A 10786-nucleotide genomic window follows, 5' to 3' on the forward strand; every position below is an offset into this window, starting at 1 on the left:
CTTGTCCGCAAAGCATGTCTCGTATGCATGGCAGGCTCAGAGCTGTGAGCAGGTTGTGTCTCTGGACGGGCGGGTTCTGGTATGACATCACTCTGGAGCAAGTTTCTTCCCCTTTGAGTGACACATGGCTCCCCGCGCATACAAGGTCTGCAGTCCGTAAATTTAGTGGTCCCTGAGGTGGTTGGCAACCACTGATCTGAAACATGGAGGATAATGGCTGTGTGGTGCCATGCAGACTGCAAGGATCCCATCCTGGGTGTGACAGTCCTCAGCGCAGTGATCCCACAGAAAGATTAGAAATCTCCCAATGGGACAGGGCTCCTGAGATTTTCTCAGCTTTCTACAAATTCCAACCTAGCTTGTTCAGAGTGTCTAATATGGCCAGGCAGTGGCAGCTCGGACCTGCATTGTAGAATATATTTATTAAATTTCCTGAAAGTCATGAGCGTGAGCAACCAGGCTGAAAATAGCATTGTTGCCACCTTTCATCAACTAGGCCTTACAAAGCACTTGCAAGTGTAAATTTTTTTTTTCACAGTACAGTCAGTTGCCTGGAATCAAACTTGATCAAAGATAAATTGTAGTAAACAACTGAATCGTTTCGTTTTAACAAACATTATCATTTACCTAATGTTTTGTCATGAAACTTGAATAATTTTAAGGCAGGGAAAATGTCTCTTCTGTTTAGCAGGCTTCCAGTTCATGTTTATTCCTTTTTAAATCAGAACTAAATTGAAATTACAGGATGTGAACACAGTGCCTTCTATAAAGTCAGAAAACTTATATATAATGGAGGAGTTTCTAGTTCTTTTAAGGTCATCCTACCATAGTCTGGTTGTACTTTTTTATGTAAGTTGGAAATTTCTATGTGTATGTATATACATCAAAGGTAGTTTAGCATTCTCATCCTTTTGAACTGCAATCCAGAACATGATTTGTTTTATTAACCTGAAATGCTTTTATTGGGCTAGGAAATATCCATTAAGCCGGTGTTTAATTTCCCATGAGCTTTCTTTCTGTTGATTACCATTTACTGCAGGGACTCCCTGGAGTACTCTGATGTCAATAGATTTATACATATAAAAAGTAAATCTAATGCTATAATTGAGCATACCTAGTACTGACTTGTGAAGTTATCGTCCGCTTACGTCTGGACTAAAGTGCTCAGATCGTGTTACGTCTGTGTTTAATTTATTTTGCCTCTAAATTAACCTAACTATTTTTGATCTATGCGATTTGACAGGAAGAAGAGACTACGGATAGATTCTGATACTGAAATGGTAGAGGATGAAGCTGATAAGACGATGACAGCGGCTGCCGCGCCTAGAAGGAGAATTATTAATTTGACCAGTATATTGACCTTGCAAAACGAAATAGAGGACCGTGCTCACAAAAGTAGGAAAATTATATATATATATATATATATATATATATATATATAAATAGAGAGAGAGGCTCTCAGTGGTGTAATTTGCGATAATTCAATGCAATCTATATTGAGCCATGAATGTGTGTGGCCATCAGAGATATGTAAACACTGTTGTTCAGGCTGGATACATATTGCACTTAAGCTTTGGCCAATTTGGTTTGGGTAACTATATTAGAAATTAGGTACCTAAATCTTTATGTAGCTTTATGTGTTTTTAGTTTTTTTTTATTTTTTTTAGACGGGTAACCTTTAAATGTAACTTTATGCAAGCATTGTAGAATTAGCCGTGTTGCTGTATTGTGTAAAGAGCTGTTTCTGTCATAGGTAGGTAGCTGTTTTACAAAAAGAGTAACAGCACAGAAATGTTGATCCATTTCCCATATCTTTATTTCAACTACTTGCCTGAGATCTGTAACATTTTGTAGATGGGTATTGAGTAAGTTAACCCTTTTATTTTAACATAAGAAGAATAATTTTTGTTTTTTACACATGCATGTCTAAACATTGGCTGTACACTGCTTGGCTGTAATTTCCAAATTAAATGGAGTGATCCGAGTTATCCTTACCATGGAAAGATATTTGTTTTTTTTACTGATCTATTGGATGTCTAGTTAGAGTGCCTCCTGACTGTAGCAGTATGTTTTCTTGTTGGATGTTTGGTTTATTTACTGTACTTATATAATTTTGTCTATTTTTCATCTCTTTACAGACCTGCAAGACATGCTGGGTCATCTCTCTTTCGTAGGCTGTGTTAGTCCACAGTGGGCACTGGCTCAATATCAAACAAAACTCTATCTCTTAAATACTACAAAGCTGAGGTACAAACCATTTTTAGAATATTGGCCAGCAGAACTTTTTTTTTTCGGAGGGAAATTTTATGTCAATGGTTTTCATAAACACTCTCTATACAACACTCACCAGCTATCATTGGAAAAGTAACGGCAGTCATACATGGTTTAGAGCAGTGTTTCCCAACCAGGGTTCTTCCAGAGGTTGTTAGTGGTTTCTTAAGCAATAAGCATTTTGTGTCTCTCAAGTCAGTGTAACTGACATCAATGGTCTTTATGCCTATCTGTAAGGGTAATATTCTTCCCAATGGCCAGCAATGTAAGAGGCATTCTTCCTACTGACCACTATACTAATGTACTATTAGTTGTGTAGTAATAATATAGAAGGGAATCCCTAAGCCCTTTTCAAAGTTTCCCCATTGTTAAAAAGGTCAAGAAACACTGGTTTAGAGGATAGACAGACATTCACTGGAAAAGATAGCAGCGCAAAAAATGGGCATATTTGAACCCACCAAGTGGAATTTAGGCTTGCACCAGTGGAGCAAGGGTGCCCAACCTACATAGCTATCCGATACGACCCTCTCCTCATTCCCTGCTTTTATTCCGCCGCTGTGGTAAATACGGAAAGCTCCCTGAAGGTAAATCCCTCTCCTCCGCAATGCATACGGAGGAGAGGGATTTCATTTCAGGGGGCGTTTCCTGGTGGTGGGCAGAGCCATTAGGGAGACTCCGGCCTAGTGTGCTCCCGCCTAACCCCATGAATGGCCTAATGGCCATAAAACTTTGCCAACCCCCTGCTCTATGGGATCGTGTTTCTCTAGACTCCTGTGGCTAACTCCCCTAACATTTCATCACTACAGCACCATCACAAGAAACAAAGCCTATACCTGTCATACCATTCTACCTGTCACTCATAGCTGGCAACTTACTTCTATGAATCCCAATTTCTCTTTACAGTAGAGGAAGGGAAATGTAGGATAAGTGGATACCCCCACCCACTAAAACTTTATCACTCCTACCATATTATGGTGCCCTGTCATATAAATGTCTGCTTATGTTCTTTGAATCCCAATTGTTCCTGATAGGGAAGCTGTAGGTATTAAAAAAAGGTATTAAAAGTGGGGGATTGCTGTGGCTAACTACCCCTAAAATTTTATTGCTGCTTCGCCATCACAAGATGAGAAAAATTTTACCTATCATACTGTGCCATACTGTCACACATAGCTGGCCACTTGCCTTCTGTGAACCCTAATTTCTCAGGAGAGGGGAGATGTAGGGACCTGAAGATGTAGTAGTAAGAACATGTCCCCCTTGGCTATCTGCCACACAAATTGCATTTCTCTGGAAGTATTATATTCAGAGATTCTTTTTTTGTCATTTCCTTTATTTGGTGCATGTATGTTAAAGTAACTAGAAACATTTCAATTTCATTTCATTTTAAATAAAACTATTTTAGTTTTAAACATACATTTTTAATGTCTGTTTGCATTGTGGCCTGGGAGTTTTATCCGAATGCCAACAGCGACCCCAAGATGAAAAAAGGTTGGGCACCACCGTGTTGTAGCATATTTAATAGTGAACAGAACTATTGCTATACATTTTTATTTGTGAAAGCAAAAACACAAGTGAAATATGTAAAAAGTGATTGTTGTAATTGTACATCCAAGTGTTTCTAAAAACTGCGAACGCTGCATGTTTGTTTATAAAATATGAACAGGTCCTCACTTTGTATGTGTGTTTTGTAATTATTGTTTTTTTTTCCCTCTGGAAGCCAAGAACTCTTCTATCAAATACTTATTTATGATTTTGGAAATTTTGGTATTATGAAACTATCTGTAAGTATATTTTTTACTCAAAGTAATAAAATGTTGTGTTATTATTAATATATGTAATAACTAAATTATGACCTGCAATTTTTCAGGTACCTAGTGAAAAATACTTTGTTTGTATTTGCTAGGAGTCTGCACCAATATATGATTTGGCAATGTTGGCTTTGGACAGTCCTGAGAGTGGGTGGACAGAAGAGGATGGCCCTAAAGAAGGACTTGCTGAGTATATTGTTCAGTTTCTGGAGAAAAAGGCAGAAATGGTAAAAGATTACTTTTCCCTGGAAATTGAGGTGAGCAAAATGTATTTCAGACATATTGGTATAGAAGCTTTTATATTTGACACACATACTGAGGTTGTAATTTTTATCATTCCTTTACTATTTAGTGAATTGCTGACCTATGACAAGTAAAGGTAGAATTTAGCTACTTGAGTACACGCATGCATTTTTGGAAATTGCAGAATATCAAGCTCTTTTCTATTATACATTTCTGTGAATGTGGCATTTTACAGTTACAGATAGCTGGATGGCTTGGGGGTTAAACCAAAAAGCAGTTTTCAAAGTCAATAGTAAAAAGGACAGTGTGCATGAAATGTTTGTTTGTTCACATACATATTTATATTTCTCACCATGTATGTGGCAAATAGAATATACAAATTTGTATCTTAAGCATTTTTGGATCTTAAGCATTGTTAACGTAGATGGCAAGGCAAATCATTTCTCTTCATTGCTGTGCAATTAACTGCTTAAAAGACATTTCTAATTTCCTTTTATTTCTGTATGATCACATAGGTGCTCAACCCAGATATTTTTTTAAACTGGGTGGGAAAAAATTGTAGGCGGGTGGCAGCCCCTGTATCCTGTAACCATCCAAAAACAGCCGTGTGGTTGCTGAAAAGTGGCGGGTGCTGCACCCGTGGCTGGGGAGAACACTGCACATATTCACAAACCTACAGCTCATTTAACCCAGTCTTTAGCTGATGTTGCAGACTATCCAGGGTGGACATCTCATACAGAGCTTTGAAATCTGGGCAGGATGACATCATAATGGCAGAGGTGAAGCAAGATGCTAAAAGTGGTGCTGCACATTGAGCTGACTTGTCAGTATTTCACATGGAGGATCAACAGGTGGCCAATAATCACACCTCAGACAAACATTGCTTAATAGATGGGCTAATTAAAGAAAGTTTTGTGTTTAGGAAAAAGTTATTAATTATAATGGAGACCAATGTTATTTAATTATTTCATATGAAGTGTGTGGGAGATTGGCATCAAATTTACTTGCTGCAGAGAAGTTCAGACCTGCAGTACTTCAGACCTTAAATTCAATTTTAGGGCTTTTAAACTTTTTCCTTAAGTAGTTGATGTAGCACCTTCCCAGCTTACTGATTAATGCCTGACTATCTACACTCCCTGTTGGCTTGTTTGGTTGCTGCTACAAACTGATGAGATTTGTAAAACTGTTTAAATGATTGTGCACAATATTTATGTATTTTGTAGGATGGAAATCTTACAGGACTACCACTCTTACTGGACAACTACATCCCTCCCCTGGAAGGGCTACCAATGTTCATTTTGCGCTTAGCTACAGAGGTAATCATGTGCTTTCGTGTCTATAATAACCAACTTGCAATAAGTCATTTGGTTATTAAATATTATTGCATCCACAAAAATGCATCACATGAAAGAGACAATGGCTCTGCAAAGCCTCATTTTCCAACCCACTATTACTCTGGTCTCATGTGCTTCTGTCCGTTTCTTTTGATGCTGATACTAAGTACCTGGTGCTTCCTAGGTCAGATGACAGAGGCAGTGATATACCACCTCTAGACCCCAACAACAGGCTGACTGAGATTGTGGAGGGATCAGTGGGATGAGGGTGCAGCCTTAAATGCATATTGTATTTTGACTCTTTAAAAAAGTTAATTGGTTTGTATTATATTTGGGTTTCTTTTGTTCATTGGATTGATATCCGGATCATTTAAAGTGTTTTTTTTAAAAAGTCAAGGATACTGGTTTTAAAATTGTATTTTTTACTTGGCAAGATGGGTAAGCATGCATTCCTTTTTAAATAGGAAAAAAATAAAATTAAATGGTGTGCATATCAGACGGCTAATAACATAGCTGAGTTCATGGGAGCTCTGGTACATTAACTTTTTAAATATCCATTCTACAGCACTGTACTGAAGGCTAGTGGCCATGTATTACAAGAGACTTGACTGGAATACAGAATAACATGCTCAGGAGTTAGGATAATCATACCATTCTATGTTTGTGCAATGCATACAAATAATTGTATAAATAATGCATAAAATTAATGTCATCTAATTCACTTTTTTTCACCATTTTGTTTCCTGTGCAGGTAAACTGGGATGATGAAAAGGAATGTTTTAAAAGTTTTAGTAAGGAATGCTCCATGTTTTATTCTCTCAGGAAGCAGTATGTGTTGGAGGAGTCATCAAATCTTGAGGTATAATGTTTTTTTTGTCGCGGCCTTGTACAATGCTGATTTTAAATCTTTTGTAATAAAATGGTTATGTTCATTTAGTATTCTATAGTTCTCCAAAGCCTCTTTCTGCTGAGCGGAGCGCCTGGTTGTCGTGCCTCCCCCGCCCGCCTCGAACAGATCATGGAGGGGCTGCTCTGTGCTCAGCTGTAATCTATTCAGAAGATCAGAGCTGCTGATGCACAGCTCGGCTCAGCTAGAATAAGATCTGGACACTGGCAGTCCTGACCCTATCTGATAGCTAATACTGTGTTTTTCTATTTAAAAAAAAAAAGCCTGCAAAATTTTTCTGCACAAGTGGGCGTGTGTAATGACATCAATATGTATTGTGTATAAAGTCTTCATGTCACATTCTGCAGCCATACAACTCTGTGTTCAAACCTTCATATTTCCTAAACCATTGGTCACAACAACTTGAAATGTTCAGGGTTCACAGGGGACCCTCATAGCTACTAGTAACCAAGCCCCTGAGCTTTTAAGAATATTAAGATGTGGGGATCACAAGTTTTAAAATGTATGAAAATACAACATTGGGAGGATTGTTTCAAAAGCTTTCAATTTTTTGTTCATTGCAATAATTCAGCACGTTTGATGCATTTGTGCCCTGTGATGCCATTTATTCTGCGTTGCAGAACAGTGCACCTTGTTTTTGCTCAATGATTTTTGGTTCAGTGTTACATGTTAGACTGAACATTGCCCTAATGCAACGTACATTAATGTGTGGCATGACCTTATCGCATTACATGAGTGTGACCAAAGTCTTAACAGTATAAATTTACATGTTAAATTTTTGATATTGTTGTATTTTGTTGTCCAGAGTGCTTTTTACTAATAAGATACACATAGCATAAAATTAAGTTTTAGTAGTTGTTCTGGGCAAGGAATTTTCAGTGGTGAGAGCTAGCAAAAATCCTAAAAGTGTTTCTAACATGAACCCCACCTCTTTCTGTAGCCTTAAAAAAATTTTAATCTAAGGGTCATTTCCTAGCCATTATGAGCTGCAGTGTTCTGCCATAAGCAGGTTTTACACTGCTAATGTGAAAGAACCCAAAGTCCTCATGTAATGAAAAGCACAACTTAGTTTTCATGGAGTTCTTCTCTAGAATCGTCACTGTAAAAACGTCAATTTAAACAATGCAGAGTGCTGAGATCGACAAGGGTCGGCAGGGGTAGCGCCTACTTTCTTCTTTGGTGTTGGTACCCCTGAAAGAAATACAGCCTCTCATGCGGCACATGAACAAGCATGGGGCCTTGCTTGTTTCCTTTAGACAAAAGTAAAATCATCATAGCCTGCCTAAGCTGTGTAGTTTAAACAATTGATAGTAGGACAATGTTGGCATGTTTGGAAATAAAAGTGTGGTTACTATCCTCTTTGGATGGGATAATCTTTGAATATAAATGTCTGGTTTCAAATGAGGGAATGACTTGGTGTTACAGATCATCTAACTTTTAGACTTTTTATCTGCAGGATAAGGAATTGGCTCAGGACACACCTTCCTGGAGATGGACAACAGAGCACGTCTTGTATAAAGCTTTCAGGACTCACCTGCAGCCCCCAAAACCATTTTCAGAGGATGGATGCATTTTGCAGCTTGCAAACCTTCCAGACTTGTACAAAGTGTTTGAAAGATGTTAGTTAACAAGTCATGAAATAATGGACTAAATATTTTTTTATTTGTATACTATGTATATATTAGAACTGATAGATTTAATAAAGTAAAACTATATCTTCTATGTGGATGTTATTTATTGATTGGCAGACCATTATCCAAATTCATACTTTTTTAATACATTTTTGCAAAGTTTGACCACTCAATGAGCAATACAGACTTTAATTCCCTCCATTGTATGGGATAAGAGCAGAATGCAATGGTCTTCGGAATGGTGGAAGAAGGGCATAGTACATGGGAGTAGTGTAGCTTTGAACATTAGCGGTGTGATTGTACTGACACATGAAAAGTAGGACATCCCAAATGTTCTTCATTTTACTTAGAGCAACTGAGTGTTGCATAATGAATCTCTGATTTGTCAATGTGAAATCTCCCTCCAGTTTAAACAAATCAGGAGTGGCTGTAGGCTTACGCACAGTACATTTATGGACACTATTTGTTTCTAGAGACCTTTAATATAACTGAAAATTTAAAGTAACCTTGTCAAACACAAATTTCTTTACATGGCATACCTGCTAGGAGAAAACTTAATGAGCTTACATTTAAGGTGTCCCTAGGTTATAAACAATACAAAGTGGCTTTTCAGCATATTTTTAAAAATGATCCCCAAAGTATTGAAACCTGAGGGTCATCAAAACAACTAGGCAATCAATATTTGTATAGGGTGAGTAATAGAATACTTCTGAAATTGCAGGGTTACTTTAGGGTGTGGAGCTGAATGTAGTTTGGTTAAAAAAAAAATGTACAGACTGAAGACAGACAGTCAGATTTACTGCTATGGGGAACTATTATATATGGTTGGATTTAGTCTGTGAGTGTAGCTTTTTGTTTTCTACTGTGTATCATATAGTTTAATATATGGAAATATTGCATATAAAACAGTTAAACATGGATATACCTATTTTAGTAAGAGTGGTTTGATGTTAGGGCTAAATTTATGACATATAATTCTGATTGTGTGCAATTGCAGAACCTGAATTACACATTTTAGAAACATAAAACCACTATGAGACATTCTTGTGGTATATATATACTAATCAAAAGCAACTTCTAAAATAGATGTGTTTTTTTCATATCGGCTTGATGTTTCCTTATTCTGTAACATCTGTATTGTGTAAAAAATATGTTTCTATGTAGATCTAGTCCAAACCATAACTGACAACATGATAGTTTCACAGCATTCTGATCTACCTCCTGTGACAGAAAGCCTGCTAGCGCAACTCCATGTGACAGCACATAATTTATTACAGCAATCACATCTTGTGTAGTAACACACTTGAGAGTACCGGTAATATCTGGCACACATATAGCTCTACAGAAGAGAGCATCAATATGATATATATCCTGCTAGAGTGTTTCTTATGTTACTATATTTCTTTAACACTGTCACATTTTACTTGTTATACATAATGCCTCACACCAGAGTTTACTTTAGTGTTCATGGCTATTTTTTATACCAGGTATGGCTCCACTTTGCTGTGCCACAACCATGACATTTTTCATGTGTGGGACCATGTGAATTTTTTTTTTGGGGGCATTCTGAATTGGTTAAAACAGGAAATTTCTTTTTTTTATGGGGAATAGTAGTATTTTTTGGCATTGAGCCTTGAGTTTTTTTTTTTTAAATTGCATTGTCCCAATTGTAAATCTTTCCCTAATTTTTAAAGCAGAATTAAACCCAAAAAACACCAACACCAAAAAAGTCACCAGAAATGTAAAAAAACAAAACTATTGTTTCCAGGATTAGACCTAGGTAACCCCTCCTACTAATAGTGCACCTGTTGTTTTTTTTTTTTTTTTTTTTTTTGTCGTCTTTAGAGGATGGATGTTTTTTCTTTTCTTCTGATGTATTCTCCTTTTATAAGGACATTGCAAGCGTTCTAATAAGCTAATTGCTCTCCAAAGCACGTGTTAACCTTATAGCAGTTTAGTGAGGAATTTGTACAGAAGTGGTCTAGTTGCACTATGGGACCTGCTATAACAAGACGCTCTAGTAGAAGAGTAGTTGTTTTTAAGGACCCAACTGATATGGATCTGGAGGCTCTTGGTAGAGATGTTTTTGCTAGTGGGTTCTGTCCTGTATAAGATTCTAGCTTTGACTTTACTTTGATGAAAAATTTTAACCCGGGTTGCTGAAACTTGGGATTCCTTCCTTCTCCTTTTCTCATGACAAATGGTAGAAAGTCAGGTTCTGAGGGACAGGGACATGGAATATATAGGTTCAAATCCCAGCCAGGGCACTATCTGCATGGAGTTTGCAGGGTCTCCCAGTGTCTGTGTGGGTTTCCTCTGGGTACTCCGGTTTTCTCCTACACTCCAAAAACATGCAGTTAGGTTATTTGGCTTCTTCCCCCCAAAAAAACTGACTTTAGACTACATTATTGACATATGACTATGGTAGGGACATTAGATTGTGAGCCCCTTTGAGGGACAGTTAGTGTCATGACTATGGACTTTGTACAGCGCTGCTTATAATGATGACGCTATATAAATACTGTATAATAATATATACTTCACTTTGTGTGAGTCCTGGTGTTTTTAAGCTGCACAACTCCTCCTTTCAGG

The 10786-nt window shown here is 37.4% G+C and overlaps 1 protein-coding gene across 1 annotated transcript in view; it reads left to right on the forward strand.

Annotated features, from left to right (window-relative positions):
* MLH1 (mutL homolog 1) overlaps window positions 1–8285 on the forward strand; it is a 21461-nt gene extending 13176 nt beyond the window's left edge. The window contains exons 13-19 of the mRNA XM_072412130.1: window positions 1244–1395; window positions 2139–2247; window positions 3989–4052; window positions 4175–4336; window positions 5546–5638; window positions 6408–6515; window positions 8020–8285. Coding sequence (XP_072268231.1) covers window positions 1244–1395; window positions 2139–2247; window positions 3989–4052; window positions 4175–4336; window positions 5546–5638; window positions 6408–6515; window positions 8020–8187 — 856 coding nt within the window. The 3' untranslated portion in view covers window positions 8188–8285. The remainder of the gene's footprint in view (window positions 1–1243; window positions 1396–2138; window positions 2248–3988; window positions 4053–4174; window positions 4337–5545; window positions 5639–6407; window positions 6516–8019) is intronic.
* The last annotated feature ends 2501 nt before the right edge of the window (window positions 8286–10786 follow it).

This window comes from Pyxicephalus adspersus, chromosome 5 (assembly GCF_032062135.1).
Source record: "Pyxicephalus adspersus chromosome 5, UCB_Pads_2.0, whole genome shotgun sequence".
Classification (NCBI taxonomy): domain Eukaryota; kingdom Metazoa; phylum Chordata; class Amphibia; order Anura; family Pyxicephalidae; genus Pyxicephalus; species Pyxicephalus adspersus.